The sequence below is a fragment of the Carassius carassius genome, chromosome 35 (genome assembly GCF_963082965.1).
Source record: "Carassius carassius chromosome 35, fCarCar2.1, whole genome shotgun sequence".
Taxonomy (NCBI): domain Eukaryota; kingdom Metazoa; phylum Chordata; class Actinopteri; order Cypriniformes; family Cyprinidae; genus Carassius; species Carassius carassius.
Window position 1 is genome coordinate 25430111 of NC_081789.1, and position 24480 is coordinate 25454590.

Genomic DNA, 24480 nt, shown 5'->3' on the forward strand with positions numbered 1-24480 from the left:
CCCAAAGGTCCAAAGAGATAGACAAAATCAATAGTGTGAAATAATCACTTACCTCTCGTTATAACGCACAGACACACATATAATACAACAATGATGATGATGATGATGTCATCTGCATGCCACAGATTCTCAGTTCGGTTTCAGTGATTGGCAGCCGGTACATGGATGTCTGAATATGTTTTAATGCTCTTTAAAAAAAAATAAAAAAATTGCTATCTTGCTAGAACCCGAAGCTCGATAAGCATCTTAGAAACATTCTACTTACGTTAGAACTTTTAACACTCGCATATATCGCATTCATTCTGCATATAGATCTCGTAGGTGACACACACACACACACACACACACACACACACCAGCCTGCGCAAGTTTCCTCTGAATGACTAGTGAATGATTAGTGAAACGTCATCAATAATGTTGCCATTTTAACATTCAATGAGAAATTACAGCATCATAATGTGCAGCTCACATTAGCCAATGTTTCCGATTGAAAGCAAGTGTCCGAACTAAACCTGCTGGACGGGGCGATTATTCTGTCTGGTAAAAAAGGACAGTCGAAAGATGGCGAGAAAGAGGGTCAGGTGACTCCTGCAGGTGAGATACTCCACAGCAAAGCTCCACTGATTAAAGTGCATGAACATACAGGAGAGGATTCGATTGGGCGTGAGGAGACCGCTGGGGTCTGCTCGAGCGTGTGTGTGTGTGTGTGTGTGTGTTCAGTAGTCCTCCACCCAGCCGTTCTCCAGGATGAAAGCATCGATCACCTCCTTCATGGCAAGATTGGGGATCAGCTGATCCTGGGTCAGCGGGCTGCGGGTCACTGGATCAAAATGGCCAACACGCTACAGAGAGAGAATACTTCACTAAACGCTTCGAAACCTAGTGATACTACCCTAAACATACAACAAACTTACTGAAACTTGAATTAAAATTAAATGGAAACATTTAAAATATATATATATATATATATATGAAATCTATTTCTACAGCCTATGAGCTCAATGTTGTAAATAATGACACCAAACACGATACTTGAAATATCACTAAAAAATAAAACAGAATATTAGATGAAAAAGATGAACACTGTTTTGGCAGCTAACTGAAAAAAGTTTAAATTGAAGTACTATGGTTACTAAAACTAAAAGACAAATAAAAACAAATAAATAAAGGAGAAAACAACCAAAAAAGAAAAATACTATTATGTATTTAATAATAATAATTTTCTGAATTTAAAAAAAATCTGATCCGCCAATCTGTCACTTTTCAGCCATTAACAGCATCATTTTCCTGTGCCTCTATAAAGTGAGAAGTCTATGAAAGCCCATTTCCACCAATGAATAAAAAATAAAAAAGGTAACTGATTTTTTTAAACCTACAATTCTGAATTTTTTTTCCCAGAATTGTGTATAAACTCACAATTCTGAGAACATATCAGTCTTTTTTTTCTCCTCAGAACTGGACTTTATAACTCAAAAAAATTCAGAATTGTGAGGTACAAACTTGCAATTACAAAAAAAAAAAAAAAAAAAAGTAAAAATTGCAAGTTTATATCCCAAAATTCTGACTTTATTTCTCAAAATTGTGAGTTTATATCTTGCAATTCTAAGAAAAAATTCAGAATTGAGGTACAAACCCGCAATTGCGAGAAAAAAAAAGTCAAAATTGCAAATTTATATATAACACAATTCTGACTTTATTTCTCGCAACTGCAAGTTTATATCTCACAATTCTGAGGTTATTTCTCGCAATTGTTAGATTATATCTCACAAATCTGACTCTATATCTCCCAGTTCTGAGAAAAAAGTCAGAATCGCGAGATAAAAACGTACCACTTTTTTAATCAGTTGGAGGAAACTGGCTTCCATAGAAGTCACATTACTCAAAAAACTAAGAAAAAATCTGACATAAAAGACAGAAACCCGGCAGAAATCGCAGCCAGAAAATAGCAGAATTGTTGCACAAGCCAAACCAGCTCCACTGAGATGATGGTGATCACGAATGCGATGCGTGTTTGTGCACACACCTGTAGATGTTCCTCGATGTCCTTGCGATCGTAGGTGATGCCGCTAGGAGTAATGCAGGGCTCTCTCATCAGCTCAAAACTGATCTTCCCACACAGATAATCAGGGATCTCTCGCTTCTGCTCAGCAGCCAATCAAACACACTGGTGCTTAATATACAGTTATTTTGACCAATGACAGATGTTAATCACAAAGTCTGAGATGATCTCTCCATACCTTCCTCTTTTCATCTACTTGAGAGAAAAGCTCGTCCATCTCCATCAAATATTTATCCTGCAGGAGCAGCACAGAGCACAGGAAATGACATCACTTCATCAAACATCCACCGTTCAGAGATATTTGTGTGTTTGTCTCACGTGTTTGGATTTGATCTTGTTGATCTCGCCTCCGTTCTGACTGTCCTCGGACTGCTTCACGCTGTCATCTAACTCTCTGAACACAAACACAGACGGACAGACGTTACAGCACAGATTCTCTACACAGATCCGCATGACTGACTGATGTGAGCCTCACCTCTCTTTCTCGGCCAGGATGAGTTTGCTGAGATAATCGTGCAGCTCGTTTTCTTGGCTGATTCGCTTCTCTTCAATGCTGTTCCAGCGTTTCTTCTTGGCAATGCGAAGGGCACTTGGGATATCGTCTCCAAAATTCAACCGCTGTTCCTTCGCCAGGTTATAAGCTAAAAAGCATTTCAAAGAGCGAGTTCATCACACATGCATTCATGAGTTCATGCATTTGAACACTGACTGCAACTGATGTCTGATCTCTGTTTAGGTGTCTGGATTATATCTATGATTGTTAATAGGCATGCACAGAAGATGTACATTATTTTATTACAAAAACAAGTCATTACTATCTGCATCAAATGACACCAAACATCACATACAACAGAAAACTGCTTGTAATCATTAGATCATATGCTGATTTGCTGATCAATCATTATTGGTGTAAATCAGTATGGTGTCAGTTTTTAATAATGGATGTTAAAATCATGTTTTGGTGCTTAATACTTTTTGGAAACATTTTTTTTTTCAGGATTCTTCGATGAATAGAAATATAAAAAACAAATGTTTTTTCAGTCACTTTTGATCAATAATGTGTATTTGCTGAATAAAAACATGAATTTTTACTAAACACAAACACACACGCACAGCATTTGAAGAATAGTATATCATGCTTTCTGAATAAATAAAGCAGCACAACTGTTTTCAAAATTGATAAACGGGAAATGTTTCTTGAGCAGCAAATCAGCATATTAGAATGATTTCTGGAAAATTGAGCGTGGTATCACAGGAATAGATTACATTTTAAAAGATATTGAAATAGAAAACATTTATTTTAATTTGTAATATTATTACCGTTTTTCCTGTATTTTTAAGCACATAAATGCAGCCTTGGAAAGCATAAGACACTTAATAAAAATATTTAAATTCGTAATTTTCGTAAACATTAGACAAGTACTTTTATATACACACACACAAAAAAGAGAGCAAGAGAGCGCCATTTCCAAAAAAAAAAACTGTTTGCAAAAATAAAGAAAGTCGGGTTAGGAATTGTACATTTTTGAGTGAACTGTGCTATTAAAGTCAATCAATTTAATCAATATTCTAATTCCAATGTGTAGCTCATATTTCAAATTCCATAGAAATCCCATGTGTACCTCTCTGTAGATTGCCGATGGCCTCTTCATAATTCTCCAGCTCCAGCTGACTCTGGCCAAGGAAAAAGTGTGCCTTCACTGATTGGCTGTCGAGCTCGAGGGCGTGTTTACAGTCGGCCAGGGCCTTGTCGTACTGCTGCAGCTTCACGTAGCACAGCGCTCTGTTAGTGTAGTACACGGCCACCGACGGGTTACGATTCTACACACAGCACAGCAGAAACACATTCAGTACAGCACATGAGTTTCTCCTATTATTTAAATCATGTTGTTTTTAAAGAATATCCAAACAATCTTCACTTGATGAGTTAAATGTATTCCTGAATGTCAAACATGAATGAACTTTTCATCTAAACGGAGCACAGTTGAGCTGCTTCATCATTTTTTGAAATCTGTGATTAGCTTTATTAGCTTTATTTAGTGAATATAAAGCTTTTGTAACATTAGAAATGTCATTTTTTTCATTTATGTCAAATTTTTCATTTAAATCTAACTTTACTCACATTGGCCCATGGAAACCTCTATGAACACACTTGACTTGGCCAAAAAATTGCAGGGGATGAATTTACTATCTATTAAAAAGTTGAGTGTTTACGTACTCTACACTCATTAGGATGATGCCTGCCTCCGCTACGAGTCCCTATCAAGCACTTTACAGATTCAGCTACTCTCTCCTTCTCCTCCTGCCAGGCTCTCCCACATCACTCACCACAGATCAAGACTGTTCTTGATAATGCTGTTGTAAAACGTGGAAAACGCTGATGAGGAAGAAGTTGGGGTGAAGTGATCTTTATATAGACAGAGCAAAATATTAATTGCTCTGCAATTAGCGCATTGTCATTGGGTGGTTTAAGTTTTTAATACAGGAGACAAACCAATGGGCCACTGTCTGCTCGCTGTCCGTGCATGATGGTCCTTGGCAAAAAAAAAAAGTGCCCCTTAAAGGGTTAGTTCACCCAAAAATGAAAATTATGTCATTAATGACTCACCCTCATGTCGTTCCAAACCTGTAAGACCTCCATTTATATTTGGAACACAGTTTAAGATATTTTAGATTTAGTCAGAGAGCTTTCTGTCCCTCCATTGAAGCTGTGTGTATGGTCTACTGTCCATGTCCATAAAGTAGTGCTGGGCAGTATACCGGTTCATACCAAAAACTGGTGTATATTTTCGTTATGATACTAATTTTGAATATACCGCCATACCGATGTATTTAATTACTCAACGTTCGGAACGAACGTTATGCTGCGCCGCGGCTGCGCGACACTGTTTCAGACGGACCCTTTACAATGTTGCACTTCAGCGACTGCGAGGCGTGGTGAGGGTAAACACAGCAGTGCTCTGGTGTTACGTTATAATGCCTGTTGCACACATACTCCGTCTGCAGTGCGTATGCGCTGGGTATTTTCTTACGCACCCATGTCAACGGATTCCAGCGTTCACACTGCACGAGGTTGCAGTCCGTCAGTGCCTTCCAGGAGCGGTGCGTCTGCAGCAGTGCAGCGATTGTTAACGTACTGAGTCTATTTTTGCTGTGCTGCACGTGCTGAATTAAAGTGACAGCGCATTGTTCGTGGGAAAAATGAACATGGATTGACACAGAAATACAGTGTTTTCGCAATAAATGTATACTAATTAAAGTGGTTTCACACGCAACATGGGTTTTTGGCTAGGTTTAAAACAAGAAAAAGAGCACTTTTAGATAAACAAGGAAAACAAATATATATATATATTCACTTTTTTGGAGGCAGAGAAACAAAGTTCATTAAGACCCGTGGGATTGCTTGTGATAAAGATTTAAATGCAAAAGGCACGAGACTGTTTCTGTCTGTGGTGTTTTAATTTTTAAATATTTTAACAAGAAAAGTAGGCTAATTATGTTTACATGTTTTGACGTTTGCTTGAGCAGCTTATTATACAAACCTAGAAGAAAAATGCGTGAATAATGCGTAGTTTATATTTTTTGAGTTTAAACTAATGTCTATAACTATGAAAGATTGTTACTGTTCTGTGATAAAAGACTCACAATGCTGAAATTTTTTTTTTTTTTTTTACATGATATGAAATCAAAACAATGAACAAATGTTGTGTTTGTAGACTAAACAGACGCGGATCGGTAGCGGACTGCAAACGCGTCCTGTGTGAAAGCACAATGAGTCCGTGCTGCAGACTGTATATCACTGCAGGCGTAGTATGTGTGAAACAGGTATTACAGGGAAGATGGAAGCTGCAGAACTAGTAGACCATGACACAGAAGAACTTGTGCCAAAAAGAGGAGCATGGTCTGTTGTTTGGAGGTTTTTTGGTTTCCAAAAATATGATGTCGACCAAACAATCATTTTATGCAAGTGCTGTCGGGCTAAAATTTCAATTTGCTCCAGCACCTTAGCCGCAAGCACATCTTGGAATATCAACCAGCAGAAAATGCATTGTACACCCGATTATGCATGAGAAAAAAAAAAACGTAATAAACCGGAAAACCGGCATAATTTTGACAAAAACCGTGATATAAATTTTTGGTCAAACCGCCCAGCACTACCAGAAAGGTAAGAAAAACATCATCAAAGTAGTCCATGTGACATCAGAGGGTCAGTTACAATTTTTTGAAGAATCGAAAATACATTTTGGTCCAAAAATAGCAAAAACGACGACTTTATTCAGCATTGTCTTCTTTTCCAGGTCTGTTGTGAGCACGTTCATTATGCTGTTGACGTGTTATCTTTGTTATTGGGCGCACCAGAAAACACGTCAGCAGCATCGTACGTCAACAGTCGTCATTTTTGTTATTTTTGGACCAAAATGTATTTTCGATGCTTCAAATAATTCTAACTGACCCTCTGATGTCACATAGACTACTTTGATGATATTTCTCTTACGTTCCTGGACATGGACAGTAGACCGTACACACAGCTTCAATGGAGGGACTGAGAGCTCTCGGACTAAATCTAAAATATCTTAAACTGTGTTCCGAAGATAAACGGAGGTCTCACGGGTTTGGAACGACATGAGTATGAGTGACATCATTTTCATTTTTGACCCTTTAAGTGCGTCGGCACGATTACCAATCCAGCCCTGGCTACAAATACACCTGTGCTACTTATAACTGTTTTTGTGGTCCAGGGTCACAAATTTCTAAAGTTAGGTGTCTGTAAGGTATTTGTTATCCCTCAGATGTACTTGTACATTTTCTGTGCAAACTCACGCTCCACTCACAATTGCTTTGCTGTAGCAGGTGGCAGCCTCCTGGTACTTTCGGCTGAGGAACATGCGGTTGCCCTGCTCCTTCAGCTCCTGTGCCGAGAAGCTTTTCTCAGGGCTGCTTGCCATCTTCTCCACAGGTTCTGCGGTGGCCGCTCCCCCCTGCTTCCCGATCCTGTTCCCCGTCTCTTCGGTGAGCACCGGCCCGTCCCGGGGACCCAGATACCTGCTTGGAGCAAACCTCTCTCACTGCACACACACACACATACATCAACTAGATTTACACTTGATAAAACACATTACAGGACTACAATAATACACACTACATGTATGCAATAACAGTCAAATATAGACTGCATAATTGATATAACACACACATCTGGACTCTGATCAGCCCTTGAAAGCTGTGGAAGATGATTCAAACTCGTCTAGCATCACAGTGAACATAAAACTCAAGTAATTTTAACAAACAAGATAACAAATCAACAAAATCGAGTCAAAATAATCTAAAACATATGGTGATTAGAAGAGAAACTGTATAAAGTGACGTGACGGACACATCTGTGCTCTGTACGTCTACAGGCGCTTAATGAAGCCCATTTGACTTTACACTTAATGTTTTAAAAGAAATGTGAATGATTTCACGCCTACCGGGTTTAAATACTGGACTGACGCCTGTTGTTAGCAAACCGGTCGCGACACTCGTGCTCTTATGATCACTTTTTGATCCCTTACTCCAAATAAAACGCTGCCAAACTCATAGTCCGCCACGAACATGACATTAAGATGACAAATCTCTGACGTTTTCATCGGCATTTGTTAAAAACACGACATTTTACTCGCGGGTTTGAGACGCTAGCATCATGTTTCGGTTGTTTTGACTGTAACGTCACGGTGACGATGCCGGAGGTGACGATCTACAGCGTAATGACGTACAGAAACGGAACACTAGCGGCAATTTAAACAAAAAATTATAAATTCATATTATTATATAAAATAACTTATAGATTTAAGGTTGATTATTAATTAAAAACAATTAAGGGTAGTATAGTGATATGAATCCATGGCATTAACTGGAAAAAAATATTGCTAGACATATTAATTTAATCAACAGTATTCTAACATTAAAGAGTAATATTTTTAAATACATCAAACGCCTATTTTGTATTAAAATAAATGTAGAAAAGATTATAATTTTGTCTATTTTATTGTATATCTATTATATTATTTTATCAAGTTCTACTTCAACTCCTTACAATAATGCAAAAATATTTGTACAGCGCGACAAAAATTATGCTATATTGATGTGCTCATGCTCAGTAGACAAATCTGTATACCATTTAGCCTTAACCCACTTAGCTTCAACTATGACAAAAAATAGTCAAAAGAAAGTATTTCTAAATATTTACTGCATATCAAATTAAACAGGCTAAAGGAATAAATAAAACAGGTTCAATATGAAAGTGAAGTGACATTCAGCCAAGTATGGTGACCCATACTCAGAATTTGTGCTCTGCATTTAACCCATTCGAAATGCACACACACAGAGCAGTGAACACACACACACACACACACACACACACACTGTGAACACACACCCGGAGCAGTGGGCAGCCATTTATGCTGCGGCGCCCGGGGAGCAGTTGGGGGTTCGATGCCTTGCTCAAGGGCACCTCAGTCATGGTATTGAAGGTGGAGAGAGAACTGTACATGCACTCCCCCCACCCACAATTCCTGCCGGCCCGGGACTCGAACTCACAACCTTTCGATTGGGAGTCCGACTCTCTGACCATTAGGCCACGACTTCCCCAAAATACTAATATTAAATACACAAACACTAATCTTATTTGGTAAAAAGTGACCAACCCATTAAAGTGACTTTCAACTAATACACTGAATATGTACAAGTTCCCTCATTAATGACAAACACCATTTAAATTCATAAAACCATTTAATGCACTTTGATAAGGACAACATGAAATCAAACCAGCCTTATAAAAGATCATGTACATGGTAAATCTGAAACAATATGCCATGAGGGATTCACTCGTTTAGATTAAACTTCTACGCCTCTGCTATTGATACAAAGAGAGTCACTCTCCATCTCTCTCTGAGGGAATACTGCAGCTCTAGTTAAACAAAGGGGACTTAAACTGACCTCAGAACAGCCTTCAGCAAAACATGCACATCCACTCAGGACAAACAGTACAAAACAAAATCCCAATCCCCCCAAAAAAACACACATTATGGAGGCGCAACAAAAAGTGGCAGTACATGCTTTTGAGAAAAGGAACAAAATAATACCTCCACACACAATTGTCCTTCCAACATTTGACAGTGAATCCGACAGGTTTGAGTCTCACAGGACTGAGATATTAAAGACTACAAAGACTGTAATGAAACAGGGCGTGGGCAGTTTACTACAGACCAAGCAAACATGATAAATAAAAAGTGGGTATATGTACGAGAGCGCGCTGTGTGTGTTTGTTATGGTAGAGTGAGATGATTCAGATCTCTCCAGCCTCTCTGTCATCATGACGGCGAGACTCCGTCCTCCCGTTCATCCCGTCTGATCTCCGCTCGGAGGAACTGCGCTTGCTGTCCCTCTCGCGATCACGGTCCCGTGAAGACCTAAACACACAGCAATCAACCGTTACTGCAAGATCACTGAGGGTTTGTTTGCTTTTAAATGCCAATCTTGCCTATTTTGATGGTGAACACCATACTTGAAATATTAACTTAAAACAGAAACTAAAAGAAATTTAAGAACAGTTTTCCTTAAAAATAAAATAAATCACAACAGCAAAGAATTTATTTCAGAGACTATAATAAACCAAAATTCAGGCTTTTCAAAGCTTCACATGAATGAGAGAGGAGGAGCATTCATTATTACTTGTGTGAGTGGTCTCGGCTGTGGCGCGAGCGGGATCTGGAGCGAGACCGGTGCCGCCGGCGTCTGTCGCGCTCTTTGGAGCGAGAACAGGAACGCCGCTTCTCTCGTGATGCAGAGCGGGAACGCCGACGCTTGCGCTCTCGATCACGATCTCGAGAACGAGACCTAGAAACAGTGGAAGGAAAAAACAGATATGAACAACTGCTTGAGATTAGAGAAATGTCCAATGCTACAATAAAAGCCTGTTTTCTTTGATCTTTTAGTCATTTGCAATTATAAGATATGGATTTTATTTTGATCTAGGCTGATTTGACAATGAATCATTCTGATTAATATGCAAACTAGTTAGTACTAAAAGTACTACTAAAAGAACTATTTGTTCTATGCTATGGCTTTTTAGGGAAGTTTCAACATTTAAACCCCAAAGCAGTTGAAAGCCAATGAAATACTTTAGAGGAGAGCCTACTATAGGAGAGAGGAGAGCCTAAATCTACTATAGAACGGAGTGTCCTACTTACTGCACATTTAAAATGCACCTTAAACAGTTTCTAAAAAGTTCCCAGATATGTCCTCATTTTGACTAACTTTATTGATGTAATCTGCCTGAATATGTGCTAATGTGTCTCTTGCTTGATACTGTTTATTGTCTGTTCTTTTATGTTGTATTATTTTTATGTTGTTGTCTTCCTGCCTCGGGACTACAGGTGAAAATTAGCATTTATGCTATAACCTGGCTCATTTACAGTCTGTACAGAAATGTTAGATTGTTCATTAATGTGCACTGTCCCGAACAAATAAATAAATAAAAAAAAATAAAAAAAAATAAAAAAGTACAGAAATTCAAAACGTTTCAAGATTTTATTAAATCACTTCAAAGTTCCAATTTTTTAAATGCCTTGACATTTCCACAACTGTCGAAACCATTATTCTTACATGGCATGATGTACTTTTGGCCAATGCACAATGTTCTTTGACTCAACATCAGATCTTGATTTGCATGTTTGTTGTAATAAGTGGCATAACGGACATGAAAATAAATGCTGGATTAACAAGTGAATGAGCAACTGACCTCTTCCGTTCTCGGCTGCGTGACTTAGTCCTACAGGGAAAACCAGACAAGAATAACAATTATTTTGGTCAACATTGCAATCACTATAATTAAACTGACTACTCACTGACTTTGGAAACTTCATGCACTTATTAAATCTTTAAATAAATAATAAAAATTTGTCTTTTTAATAGTGGGTTTCCTTGAACTTCAAAAACTGAAAGACAAAATGTTGGAAAAAAGAGAAAATTTACATATTTATAATTATTAATAATAAATAACATACATTTAAATATTGTATGAAAATAAACTAGCAAAGTTTTTTTTTTTTTTTTTTACAGAATTTTACAAAAGTTTAGTATCTTAGAAATGCACACGATCACATAAAATAGTCTCAAAACTAATGATTTTAACAGGTGATGTCTTTGAATTTTAATTCAAAACACAGACAAAAAAAAAACTACATAAAAACAATAAATAAAAATAAATAGGCAAACTAGACAAAGATAATGATTCTACAGTATATTTCACAAAAATTAGGAATCTTAGAAATGCACCAGATCACATGAAAATGTTGAAAACATTCTCACCGTTTTTTCATTTTCTCCTCTTTCTCCCGCTCTTCCCTCCTCCTCAGTCGCTCCTGGTTCCGTTTCTCCTGTTTGTCCTGCACAGTTTTCTGTAGAGAGAAAATGCTGCAATGTCACTTACGATTCGAAACCAATGACCCGCACGGCACCTGATTCTGACCGACCCGTTACCTTCAGCTGTTCCAGCTTCTCTCTGATCTGGATGAAGCCCAGGTGCAGTTTGCCGCCAAAGTGGTCAGCGAGACGCCGGTCGTTGTCATGAAGACCAAGATAGGCGGAGCAAACCTCACAGACGCGCAACTTCTGCTGCTGGAAACTGGAGGCGGGCATAGAGTTCCTGTACTCTTCCTGTACATAAGACAGAGCAAATGATAATACTAGCCGTGTCAGAACAACATCCAGAAAACACTACAAACTCACACTAGAGTAAGAAAGATATAAGATTGTAAAAAATTAAATGGGTAAAATCTGACAGCTTGCAAATAAATAGTATAGTGTGTTGACGAACCTCTGCATCCTTCTTCTTAGTTCGGACTCTCTCAACCTCCTGTAGGACTGTCTGAGCTTCATCCACATTCCCCTCAGCACCGAGCTGTTCAGCTTTTGCCAGCAGCTTCCCGATCTCCTCGTTCAACTCGTGAACCTTTTCTGCCTGCCAAACAGACACACAAGGTAAATGAGACACTGAACTCCATGAGTTCTTTATACAATCTAGGGACTTGAATACACAGCATCAATTATCTCATTTTATTTGCTCACAAAAGATCAGATTATTCATAAACTGAGAAAAGTAAATAAAGGTTTGATAGTGCCAAAAATAATTTTTTACATTTTGGGTTGTAATAATCAGGGCTATTATAGTAAAAAAAAAATCTTTTAACCACTGTGACTTAAAATTTTTCCACACTGCATACCTTTGCAGCCACCTCAGCGCTGATCTCTTCCTGTGTCTCAGCGAGACGCTTCTTGGCCAACTCAGTCCTGCGGTCACAGTCAGCTATAAACGACTCCAGGTGATCCACCGCCTGCACAACACAACACAACACAGATTCAGCATCAGATTTAAAAACCCCTTGCTGCAAATTCATTGAAAGCTCTAGCAGATGAGATTGACTCAATACCGAATCACTTACATCCAGTTCGAAGAACAGGTCTCTCTCTTTAGACGCGATCTCATAGTCTGCTCTCAGCGCCAGGTCATGGATCTTGGAGCATTCGCCAAGGTCCATGCGCTACAAACACACACGGCTTCATCAATATGCTGCACAAACACTCATCATCCACTGCTGTAATATGTTTTCTCTTACCGTTCCAGAGAGGATGTCATGCGGGCAGCAGTTGAGAAGGTGCGATTTGCAAACGCGCTCGTCTGTGAATTTAACCCGCTGTCTCGTCTCATCTCCTGTAAGGACACAGCACATAACAGACATTGAATTAGACCACACACACACACACACACACAGCTTCCGCTACACACTGCTAACTCTGCGGCCAAGGGTCACACACCTGCCCGTCACTGCAGTGAAATCATGAGTTCTGACATGTGTTTGACAGTGTCAGATATAAACTGTTTCACAAGAAAGTAAAGGCTTTTCATTCATGTAGATTGGAGATGTTTAACTCTCACTGACCCAAGGCCGCTTTTTTTAACTGGCTTCTTAATGTGAATGTCTAAAAATAAAGAGGTAGCGTCTGATCATGGACCCCGGTTATTATTAGTTATTTATTCTGTACAGCCGCCATATAAATGGACTGATGTTTTCTACAGTGAGCATTCGGACTGGGTGATATAGCTAAAATAATTAAATATACTGATATTTGCTGCATTTTAAGGTATAATTTAGTTAGATATTATTATTTAAAAATTATCACAAGACATTTAGTTTGTATGCACCAACATAAGCAAAAAGTATTACTAAATCAATTAATACATGAAAATTTAAATGTGCAAATTAAATTTAAATCAGAAACACTACGTTTGAGAAGTTAAATGGTTACAATATAAGGATTAGAATTATTGCACTGCTATTCAAGATGTTGCAAAACATTAAAAAGCCAGGGGAAAAAACCCAAACATCAAATGTTTAAGATCACCCAGCCCTAGTTTGCATGATGCATCTATGGTTTTATAACAGCCAATTGAGTGCAAACGTGTATGGGATAACAGATCAGAGAGAAATGTTTCACAGAGCCATCTTGTACTCAGTAATAGCACTATCCCTCACGAGTACATAATCTAATGTGCATATTAAACCACAGTTGACCAAGTTGAAATAAGACATTGAGAACTAAAGTGAAAGGTTAATTGATACACACTGCGAGGTCTCTCCCATTCAGAACCCCTCCTGCGGTCCCAGCCTCTAAAAGTTTAAAGGGAAAAGCTTTTCTTGCCCAAACCTGTAATGAGGAAGTTGGGAATGATACAGAAGAATAAAGGTGAAGACGTCGGCGGAGGAATTTGAGTTTTCTTTCCTTTATTTTATCTTTTTTTAAGTTAGATTTGAGGAAAGCCGCTCAGGCGCAGCATCAGTGAACTACATCCGCCTGGGCAGGAGCTTCGTATCCTCTCTGCTCACTCTTACGTTACCAATTAGCGTGATGTGTAACACAGTTACTGCTGGAAAGCAAACAGTATTTTTTTTTCATATTCATAACAGCTTTAAAAAGCATTGGTGACTCACGGCTCGATGAACATGAGGCTTTTCTGCAACTCCCTTGCAGATGTAGGCTGGCAAACATACACTGAACCTTAATGAATAGAATAAAGGGGCCACAATTGTTCAGTCTGTATAAAACAAATGTACGGGAAGCATATGAATTCATCTCAGCATTCACACAGACAGTCGCTTCATTCACACGGAGGGTGAGATTTCTTACAGCCAGTAAAACTCAATTTAACAAACTCAAGTGCATCTGCTCAAGTCCCTTATGTTGTTTACTTATCTTAAGCAAAATCCTCTTGAGCTGATCAAAATCACTTCACAAAATCTAAAAGTCCTATTTCCTCTTGGCAATGCTCTTTCAGATTTAATGCTTGCATCCATTTTTGGGGAATTAACTTTCATATACGAAATCCCATTATTAATAGCTGATAAGGAGGAGAGGAGGCTGAAAATGCTTTATGTATAAATTTTCATCTTTTTAAATATATTTTATACATATTTGAATATGCAAAATATTGATTTACTAAAGATATTTTCCAACTGCCCAAACATATACACAGCATTCACTACTCAATAATATTAAGTGTAATATTTTACAATAAAAACCACTGACAAGGCTGTCAAAAATATCAGCTAATTATTTGACATTGACGTCATTATGACCTATCACTAATAATAATAACAACATTCCAATTTTTAGTAGTTTTACCAAATTACTTACGAGTTACATATGCAGGCACAATGGGATGTCTGTATGTTTTCAATTCTTATATAATCTAAAAAAAATAAGAATAATTTCTTAACCTACTGATTATTAGCTGAGCATACGGAGCCGTGACGTCGTCCCGCTGACGTCATCACTCCCCTTCATGGACACAAACATTAAACTGAAGCGTTTCAAGAGGAAGTGTTGCTGCATTTAGCTAATCTTAAGACTCTGATATATCGCTTAAGACATTGATTTCAATATTTGTCTGGCTCATTATATACTGGATTGGGTTAATCTGAGCGCGCGGCCTTCAGAAATCCTCTCAGAGCCGTTAGCACGCGGCTAACACTCACCATCCCTCGACGTTCCCATCAGCTGATCCAGCAAAGCTCTCATTTGAGCCTGGGCCGACATCCTGAAACGATTAACTCGTTCGCCTTACAAAGGTGATGGTGATTTTACCCTAAAATGAAAGTTATAATCATCGGCGAACCACTTCCCTACAGTGTCTGTCGCAGCCGTCGTCTCTCTCTCTTCACTAGCGAGAGAGCAACGAACTCAAACGAGTGAGCGGCCAATAGGAGCGCGCTACGCAATCTTAAAGGGGAGGTGTCTTTTATAAATATATTTTATAATTTTTTTTGTTGTTGTTGTATTCTTTGTTTTTTTTTTAATAAATAATAATAATTAGGAAACTCAAATGTATAACAAAACGTGTAACATACTAGCATCAATAATATTTAATTTAACAAATGGTTTAAATAATATATTTTATTATATATTATAATTAGTATTATGATATATATTGTGTATTGTTTGTTTTCTGAAATAAATAATAATAATAATAAAGAAACTCAAATGTAGAACAAAACCTGTAACATTTACTAATATCAATATTAAATTTAGCAGTTACAAAGATTCATCGTAAGTAATCGTTTAAATAATTTATTTTACTATTTATTAGTATTATATTTTTGTATTGTTTGTTTTCTGAAATAAATAATAATAATAATTAAGAAACTCAAATGTATAACAACACCAGTAACAAATTTACTAAAATTTAGCAGTTACAAATATTCATTGTAACTAATCGTTTAAATAATATATTTTAAATAATTTACTTTATTACATTTTTGTATTGTTTGTTTTATGAAATAAATAATAATAATTAGGAAACTCAAATGCATAACAAAACCTGTAACATGCTTACTAACATCAGTAATATTAAATTTAGGTGTTACAAAATTATTTTTAACTAATTGTTTAAATAATTTATTTTAATATAGAAATTTTAGCAAGATATTAAGACGATAGCCTTAACACAAAAATAATAATAAAAATACTTACATTTCTGCGCTATGCGTACAATTAGTAAAACGCTTTCTTTATAATTTCTCAGTGTGTAATTTTAAACGACGTTAAATTTTTGTCCTCCTCGCAGAAGAATCCATTGTCACAAACTCGCTCTTTTGTCCCAGTCGTGTCGCCGTACGCGGAGGTCTCGTGGTCAAACCTGCTCAGCAGCCCCTTGAGGAGCAGAAGCATCTGTCATTCACCAGGTTTGTTTTGATCTTACCAAAACTACCGCTATTTAATTCATTTACTTGTTTCTGTTTGGTCGACAAGGGAGGCTTGTTGATTAAAACTGAAGAGATGCCCTAACTGATGTCATATTAACTAAGATTTAAGACAAACCTAGCAATTTTTCTACAACACGTTATCTCGATTTCTGTTTATGTTAGCCACAGCTTTGTTTTTTAGCTAATGAATGTGAAAATACTTATATAAGCTTTGTTTAGTTAAACTGTGGTTACTATTTAATGCCATGTAACAAGCTTAGGATGAATTTTATACTTTAAAAATCATATATATATATATATATATATATATATATATATATATATATATAGTTATGTTGTTTCTAGTGTATTTGTGTGTATATAAGTGATTAGTGTGTGTGTGTGGTGCAGTGCTGCAGTTGTTAAATGTTGTTGTCATCCTAATGACAGTTTCTAGAACAGAGGTGTTTGTTTGGCCCTGGGCTCATCTAGGTGTTATGTTGTTGTGTTTTTGTTTGGATGTTGAACAGCAGCTCCTGTCTGACGCAGAACACTCTGGATGGGAACAGAAGCAGGATCTGTTGAGTGTGCATGAGTTTAGATGCTTCTGCTGTCACTGAACGTACACGGTTCAATTCAGGTAGGAGAGAAGAATTAGATACTCTTTCTTTGTTTCCTTGATTATGGTGATTAACCACATAGATTACATTAATTTGAGTCAGCTATTACGGAGATTTGTGTTCTTTTGCATGTTTGGATTCATGCATTTTGTGACCTGAATCTGTGCTTCATTGTTATTTTTGCTCAGTATTTGAAGAATAAAAAGACATCCTATAAGTGCCATATGAAATTATTATTACTGGATTTTAATTAAGCATTAAATATATTTTTATATTCATTTTTTTAGTCATAGTTTAAAATGTTATTATGATTTTTAAAATAACATTTGGTTGGTCTTAACCTTTTGTGCTTAAGTAGACTTGCAGATAAATATCTGCAGAAATAAAATAGATTTTAAGATTACAAAACACATATTTGGATTCATCCAGTAATGCCTGTAATGCCATCCAGTATAATCTCATACTAATACTTAAAAGAGGGAAAAAACTGAGCAAAAATTAGCTTTTTAGTACAGATGCTGATATTTATATGGCCAGAAAGTAAGATGAAATTCTGATCGTTTGTAAATCACTGAGAGCTTCATAACAGCATAGCAGATATTTACATAAAATGCATAGAAATATCAGTTGTCACTCTGTGACAGTTCATTTACCAATTCAGTTTTGATCATTTAGATGCTTTAGAACTATATCAAATATGATACAAATATGATGTCAAATGATTAAACTGTATTCTGGAATACAACCCAAATATTATGCATAACATATGATGGACTGTTTTCTAACTGTGCTAGTTTCTTGTTTTTTCCTCATTTTCTGATAATCAGCAGATGATTATGTCTCGCCTGCTTCTGTGTTGCAGTGCTGTGGAGGTCTGCTGCTCTGAGATGGCAGATGCACCAGGGAGCGGTTTAGAGGCGGAGCCTCTGAAGGGTGAAGAGACAGAAGGGGGCGTGTCTAAGAAGAAAAGCTGCTCAGAAAAGCTTGGCTTGCCTCACCTGACTGGGTGGCGCACCGCTGCCTTACTCCTCTCTCTCCTCCTGTGCCTGGCGGTGGTCTTCACCTTTTCATTCATCCTTCCCTGCCCCGTACGGCCTCAATACTTCTCCACCTGGAACCGCACGTTACCTGACGCAGGTGAGCAACATGCACAATACAGGAGTTACATTCATGCATTTCTGATGGGATACTGAAAGTGTTTCTCTCCTGTAGCCACGTATGACTTCCTGGCTGTTGAGGACACAAATGAAGACAAAGTCTTGGATGTGTTGTTCATCTACAAGGACTCTGAAGCCAGCCGTAACACGTGTTTGAGTGAAGGTAAGCCCAAAAACACACCTGTATTAACCTGCTTGCTGTTGTTCATAGAGACACAAAAGCATCTTAAAGGAAGTTCAGATGGCTGAATTGATCAGATAGTTATGTAAGAGGATCAGACCCAAATTGAAGTCATTATCCCCTAAAATATATTGTGTATTATGCTGCCTGAGATAATGTTTCTTTTTCAGATTTATCAATCCCATGTCTGGTTTTAACGGCTGTTGATGGTACTGATGGGAAGACGCTTTGGGAAAGACCTCTAGCTGCTGAATTTGATTGGGTGGAGTGCGGTGTAAAGGGCCTCGGACGTCAGGGAACAGGATGTCTGGTGGCTCACGCAGACAATCTCACAGCTGTTGATAAAAAGACAGGTACAGGATTCAGTGAACATTACTAAGAAAAGAACGTATTTGTAACAGTTTTATTTAAATATTATGGTATAAACTCCTGTTTTTAATGTTTTTGATAGAAGTCTGTAATGCTTATAAAGGATGCATTTATATGATTTGTCAGCATCATTACTCCATCACATGATCTCCAGAAATCATTCTAATATGAGAAAACATTTCTTATTATTGTCAATGTTGAAAACAGTTCTGCTGCTTGATAAAAACCATGACAAACCTTGATTATTTGATTAACAAAGTTAATAAGAACGGCATTTATTTATAACAGAAACCTTTTTAACACATTACAATAATGTCTCATTTGCCAATAGTTAATGCATTAACTAACAAACTAAAAATAATCTTTTTTATAGCATTTATAAACCTTACTGTAATTTTTTTTTGTCAGTTCACAGAGCTAATGTTAACAGATACAACGTTTGATCTTATTGGTTATTAAATGTTGAGATTAGCATTAGTTAAGATTAATAAATGTATAAGTATTGTCCATTTTTACTTTAATGTATGTAACTAATGTTAACAAATTAAACCTTATTTTTAAATCTTTTGTAACATTATGAATGTCTTTACTGTTACTTTTGATCAGATTAATGCACTTTTGCTGAATAATAGTATTATTTTCTTCTTCTTCTTCTTCAAAAAACAATGCTTGAGCAGTAATGTATGATCTTAATAATACAGCCTCAGTACTTTCTGTCCAAATCAACAGTGCATTCAGAAAGCTTTTGATGTCTTGTTTCATCAGGTGTGGTCAGGTGGCAGCGGTCTCGTTCTACTGTGCTGAACGGAAATCTGCCGCTGATCAGCATTCAGGATCTGAACGCTGATAAAGCAGACGACTTTGCTATACTTTCATATAATCCTGACGCGAAATCATTCAAATCCGTACCGGTACGAGACACACACACACACACACACACACACACTGAAGACTGTGTGATAACGTTCACTCTGATCCGTTTCCTCTTTTAGATAGAGCTGGTGTTTTTCTCAGGACAGTCAGGTGATCAGATCGGCCTGAAGGTGATTGTTGATTGGAACGAGGTGTTTGGTCACCAGCAGTTCAGAACGGCCAGTGGTGCTCCGTACCTGCTGTTACTCACAAGTGTGTAGTGGATTTTAGCACCTCTTCTCTATTGTTTCTCCTTTAGGTCTTTGAACTGCACTGTTTCTCTCTCTCTCTCCACAGAATCTGGACTCTATGCGGTCAGTTTGCGATATCTGACAGATCGGGCCAGTCTGAAGTCTGAGCTGAAGGAAGAGAAAAGCTGGAAGGAAAAATCTGATAAAAACACTGGATTGATCTCCCTCTATCAGTAACACACATTGGGGGTTAAACCGTATCCTCTTTCTTTCTTTGATTTTCCTTTCTCATTTATTCTGCTGGCTTCACTGCAGGTCTGATTCTCTGAAGCGTGTGATGGTTGTTCCTGGCAGTAGTTCTCCATCGCTGCTGGTCCAGACGGACTCCAGCGTGTCTCTGCTGCACACAGACAAACTGAAGATGGCATGGAGCACCAACACCAGCGCTCTGCTCAGGTGCCATTAAAACACTGCTCCAAACCAGTGGAAGGTTTCTGTGCCGTACATTGATTTATTCCTCTGTGTGTTTGTCTAGTGTGCCAACATTTGGACAATTCGACAAAGATGGAATTCCAGACATAATGATAGAGGAATGCATCGACAATGAAACCAAAAGAGTAAGTGATTAAATTTATTATTATTGATAATAATTTTGTAATTGATTGAAAAAAAAAAAAAAAAAAAAAAAAAAAAATATATATATATATATATATATATATATATATATATATATATATATATATATATATATATATATATATATATATATATATATATATATATATATATATATATATGTGTGTGTGTGTGTGTGTTGATTTTTTATTGTTTTAATCATATGTAAAACCCTACTGTTCAAAAGTAAAATGGGATCAGTAATATTTTTTTTAAGAAATTAATACTAATTTATATTTATACTTTTTTTTTTCAGCAAGAATGCATTTAATAGATCAAAAGTGACAGTACAAAGACATAAAAGATTTGTATTTTAGATAAATGCTGTTCCTTTGAACTATCCATTCATCAAAGAATCCTGAAAAATAAAACATACAGTTTTTGAAAAGAAGTTTCTTCTGCTCATCAAGCCTGCATTTATTTGATCAAAAATACAGAAAAAACAGTAATATTGTGAAATATTATTACAAATTAAAATAATAGTTTTCTATTTGAATATACTTAAAAAAAATAATTTATTCCTGTGATGCAAAGCTGAATTTTCAGCATCATTCCTCCAGCCTTCAGTGTCACATGTAACATCAGTCTATCACATGATCATTTAGAAATCATTCTAATTTATTATGAGTGTTGGAAACAGTTCTGCTGTCTCATATATTTGCTCAATAAAAGGTTAAAAAGAACTGCATTTATTCAAAATAAAATAAAAAATTCTAATAATATATTTTCTTTACTATCACTTTTTATCAATTTAACACATCCTTGCTGAATAAAAGTATTGATTTTATTTATAAAAAAAAAAAAAAAAAAAAAAAAATTACTGACCCCAAATTACTGACCAGTAGTGTATATTGTTATTACAAAATATTTATATTTTAAAAACATAGCTTTTTTTTTACTTTTTATTCATCAAAGTATCCTAAAAAAGTATCACATGTTCTGAAAAAATATTAAGCAGCAGAACTGTTTCCAACTTTGATAATGAATCATCATATTAGAATGATTTCTAAAGGATCATGTGATAATGATCCTAAAAATTCAGCTTTGCATCACACAAATAAATGATCATTTAAAGTATAATAAATTTAAAAACTATTATTTTAAATTGTAATAATATATCACAATATAAAAAAAACTCTGTATTTTTGATCAAATAAATGCAGGCTTGATGAACAGAAGAAACTTCTTATATATATATATATATATATATATAGAATGTAATTAATGACTGAAAAAGTTGGTGGAGGGATTGAATTAATGCACTGAAGAAGGCCTTTAGCCGAAATGTTTGTGTTATGTCCTATTGGTGATTAATGTAACATAAAATGCTAAAAAGAACGCTATTTTTGTGAAATTGTCTCATAGATTCATACATTTTAAATTGTAAAAAAAAAAGAGAGAGAGAAGAGAGAGAGTAAAAATTGCAAAAAAAAATTTAAAAATCATATGAGATTATGCAATAATATGTGACCCTGGACCACAAAACCATAAGGGTCAATTTTTTTTAATTGAGATTCATTTATGAATGATTGAATAAGCTGAATTAATATTTTCATGAAAGAAAACTCAATAATTTTGATCCAATCAATGTTTTTTTGGTAATTGTTACAAATATACCCCAGAGACTTAGACATACTGTATATGATCAAAAGACAAACTGACCCCTGACATTTAGTGCATGTATATATCATCTCTCTCTCTCAGGTGTTGGTCCTCAGTGGAAGCTCTGGAGTCGTCCTGTGGGAGATGAATCTGTTGTTCTGGACTCCGAGTCCTCGTCCGGCGTCGGTCCTCACACTGAACACCTACTCAGTGTTCATGATCTGGGGACGGAGTCCGAGTCACGGCAACCAGACTGTAAGAGCACAAACACACACACACACACACACACCTGCAGAAATAAGACTCTGATGTGTGTTTGTTCATACTCAGAATCAGATGCATTCATCATTCCTGCTGCATCCTCGATATTCCCAACTGCTGCTTGAAAGAAGAAATCCTGCACAGAACATCATATCTTTTAAAGGTATCTCTCTTTTTTTGCTGCATTAAAAATAGTTATTCATGACAATGTTCTCTCTGTATTTGACACTGTTTTTGATACTGTACCTTTAAGGCCTATATAAGGTTAAAAGTTTGCAAAACGATCTTTATATTGCAACATGTTGTAAGTCAGGCTTATTCAGAAATAAAGATCTCTCTGCATTTGTTTAGCGACACTGTTGGAGCGAGGCCGTCATGCAGGCTACCTCGTTCTGACGGGACGGTGCGGACGAGAGCACGCAGAATTAAGTGAGATGGATCCAGTGATTCTGACCAAGAGGAAGATCAAGGGGGACGTCCCGGAGAGCACCGCTCTGAGAGTAGGAGCCGAATCAGCCGTTAAAGAAGAAGAGGTGAAGGAGGCGTTCTACAGGCTGCGCTTCAGTGATGCACTTTTCTGAAACACAGCACTAATCTTCATCCCAAAGGTCACTGGCTGCATGTAGAACTTGAAATTCACTCTTGAAATCCTAAACAGCTCTGTTAATCAGATCTTCTAGTTTAAACTGTGCTTGAGAATGATTTCATTACACCCAAGACACTTGCAGGAAACTAAACCAAATCAGCAGGGTTTTGTCCCCAATGCATTTATTTCAAACATATTAATTTATAAGTTTTGGGTCATGCTGTATTATTTTAAGACAATCATAAACTACTGTAAAGCATTTCAGATTTTTCATAGCCGGAGACTATCAGGAGGTACATTTATTTGAATAATGATCAGGGATTTCATATAAAGGTGAGTCTCCTGCAGAACGGTCTGGGTCAAGATGATGTTATTTGGAAATTAGCCTAAAGGAACAGTTCATCCAAAAAGGCTGTGTTCACCCTCAGGACATCCAAGAATTTGTTTTCGCTTGTTTTTTCATCAAAACAGGTTTGGAGAAATGTCGCATTCCATCAGTGTCTCACCAATGGATGCTCTGCAGTGAATGGGTGCCGTCAGAATGAGAGTCCAAACAGCTGATAAAAACATGACAATAATCCACAGCACTCCAGTCCATCAGTTAATGTCTTTTACATTAAAATCCACCCACATATTTGTTTAGAGCTGTTTTCTTTCATAGTCAGTGCTTGTTTTTTTTTTTTTTTTATGCATTTAGCAGATGCTTTTATCCAAAGCGACTTACAGTGCATTCAGGCTAACAGTTTTTACCTTACATATGTTCCCGGGGAATCGAACCCACAACCTTACGCTGCTAACGCAATGCTCTACCACTGAGCCACAGGAACACTGTGTATTATCTCTGCATTATCTATCTACTTATCTCTGCGTATTTCTCTCCTGATTCAGACCAGATCCACTAAAACAATAAGATAATACAAATAAGATGAGAAAATATGAATTCTTTCATTTTTATATATATTATAGTCATAGCTCAGACAAAATCATGCTGCCTTTCACTTCACCAGATGTGTACCGATGGACTGGATTACTTGTGTCTTCTTGTGATGTTTTCATCAGCTGTTTGGACTCTCATTCTGACGGCACCCATTCACTGCAGAGGATCCACTGATGAGCAAGAGAAGCAATGCTACATTTCTCCAAATCCGTTTACATGACGAAGCGTAAGTAAATTCTCATTTATGAAACGTCATAAAAGTAATGCCCCAATCTAAAAAAAATGTATTGTCCTAAAAATGGGCTTCATTTTCTTTTGCAAAACATAATTTCTTGTGTTTTCCTTTTGATTTTGGTATGAAATGTGACCTGGACATGGGTTTGATGAGATTGATGTTTGGGTAATTGTGCAGATTTGATTGTAGTGCTGTAAGGGAGTGATGTCTTGTGGAACACTATAACGGAGGAATTTACTCAAACCACAACTTGTTTCAGACACACTTTTCAGCTGCATTTTGCGGCAACACTAAAAACGAGGCGGGTTGTGTGTGTTGAATAGAAAAAACAAGTGAATATTTTAGATTTGCAGTGCAGTGTTGCTCCTGTATCACGGGGTTTGTTTGTTAGGATGGAAACTTTATGTCTCTTTAAT

The 24480-nt window shown here is 36.8% G+C and overlaps 3 protein-coding genes across 7 annotated transcripts; 1 reads left to right on the plus strand and 2 right to left on the minus strand.

Moving 5' to 3' along the window:
* Positions 1 to 341: 341 nt before the first annotated feature.
* On the minus strand, positions 342 to 7795 carry stub1 (STIP1 homology and U-Box containing protein 1). Its single transcript, XM_059525226.1, has 8 exons — positions 7522 to 7795; positions 6892 to 7117; positions 3682 to 3880; positions 2535 to 2700; positions 2378 to 2453; positions 2238 to 2294; positions 2024 to 2140; positions 342 to 842 (listed from the first exon to the last, which is right to left on the minus strand). Exons 2-8 carry the CDS (start codon positions 7003 to 7005, stop codon positions 717 to 719), a joined length of 855 nt encoding a protein of 284 aa, XP_059381209.1. The 5' UTR covers positions 7006 to 7117; positions 7522 to 7795; the 3' UTR covers positions 342 to 716.
* A 1013-nt stretch (positions 7796 to 8808) lies between these two features.
* On the minus strand, positions 8809 to 15311 carry luc7l (LUC7-like (S. cerevisiae)). Of its 3 annotated transcripts, XM_059525220.1 has the most exons (11): positions 15133 to 15274; positions 14089 to 14155; positions 12715 to 12809; positions 12541 to 12639; positions 12322 to 12432; positions 11916 to 12059; positions 11579 to 11755; positions 11408 to 11496; positions 10839 to 10868; positions 9770 to 9934; positions 8809 to 9507 (listed from the first exon to the last, which is right to left on the minus strand). In XM_059525220.1, the coding sequence occupies exons 1-11, from the start codon at positions 15133 to 15135 to the stop codon at positions 9384 to 9386; spliced, it is 1104 nt and encodes a 367-aa protein (XP_059381203.1). In that variant the 5' UTR covers positions 15136 to 15274; the 3' UTR covers positions 8809 to 9383. The 3 variants fall into 3 exon arrangements, with proteins under 3 accessions (XP_059381203.1, XP_059381204.1, XP_059381205.1); XM_059525221.1 differs by lacking the exon at positions 14089 to 14155 and having other exon boundaries at positions 15133 to 15311; XM_059525222.1 differs by lacking the exons at positions 14089 to 14155; positions 15133 to 15274 and adding an exon at positions 13724 to 14076.
* An 888-nt stretch (positions 15312 to 16199) lies between these two features.
* Positions 16200 to 23586, plus strand: fam234a (family with sequence similarity 234 member A). Of its 3 annotated transcripts, none has more exons than XM_059525202.1 (13): positions 16200 to 16338; positions 16869 to 16978; positions 17821 to 18095; positions 18171 to 18278; positions 18467 to 18649; positions 19431 to 19576; positions 19658 to 19790; positions 19875 to 20001; positions 20084 to 20224; positions 20304 to 20385; positions 22148 to 22300; positions 22376 to 22469; positions 22658 to 23586. In XM_059525202.1, exons 3-13 carry the CDS (start codon positions 17846 to 17848, stop codon positions 22885 to 22887), a joined length of 1647 nt encoding a protein of 548 aa, XP_059381185.1. In that variant the 5' UTR covers positions 16200 to 16338; positions 16869 to 16978; positions 17821 to 17845; the 3' UTR covers positions 22888 to 23586. The 3 variants fall into 3 exon arrangements, with proteins under 3 accessions (XP_059381185.1, XP_059381188.1, XP_059381187.1); XM_059525205.1 differs by having other exon boundaries at positions 22382 to 22469; XM_059525204.1 differs by having other exon boundaries at positions 16244 to 16338; positions 16872 to 16978.
* Positions 23587 to 24480: the final 894 nt, after the last annotated feature.

What these genes read in the sequence shown, in the direction of transcription:
- stub1 (XM_059525226.1), bottom strand. Translation starts at nt 7,005, where the DNA reads ATGGCAAGCAGCCCTGAGAAAAGCTTCTCGGCACAGGAGCTGAAGGAG. An exon ending in CATCGGCAATCTACAGAGAG is followed by an intron (nt 2,701 to 3,681) that starts GTACACATGGGA and finishes AATGCTTTTTAG; the next exon opens with CTTATAACCTGGCGAAGGAA. An exon ending in AAGTAGATGAAAAGAGGAAG is followed by an intron (nt 2,141 to 2,237) that starts GTATGGAGAGAT and finishes GCTGCTGAGCAG; the next exon opens with AAGCGAGAGATCCCTGATTA.
- luc7l (XM_059525220.1), bottom strand. An exon ending in GCGCTGAGGTGGCTGCAAAG is followed by an intron (nt 12,060 to 12,321) that starts GTATGCAGTGTG and finishes TCTGTTTGGCAG; the next exon opens with GCAGAAAAGGTTCACGAGTT. An exon ending in GAGGAGAAAATGAAAAAACG is followed by an intron (nt 10,869 to 11,407) that starts GTGAGAATGTTT and finishes TTTTCCCTGTAG; the next exon opens with GACTAAGTCACGCAGCCGAG.
- fam234a (XM_059525202.1), top strand. Translation starts at nt 17,846, where the DNA reads ATGGCAGATGCACCAGGGAGCGGTTTAGAGGCGGAGCCTCTGAAGGGT. An exon ending in AATCATTCAAATCCGTACCG is followed by an intron (nt 19,577 to 19,657) that starts GTACGAGACACA and finishes TTCCTCTTTTAG; the next exon opens with ATAGAGCTGGTGTTTTTCTC. An exon ending in GTACCTGCTGTTACTCACAA is followed by an intron (nt 19,791 to 19,874) that starts GTGTGTAGTGGA and finishes CTCTCTCCACAG; the next exon opens with AATCTGGACTCTATGCGGTC.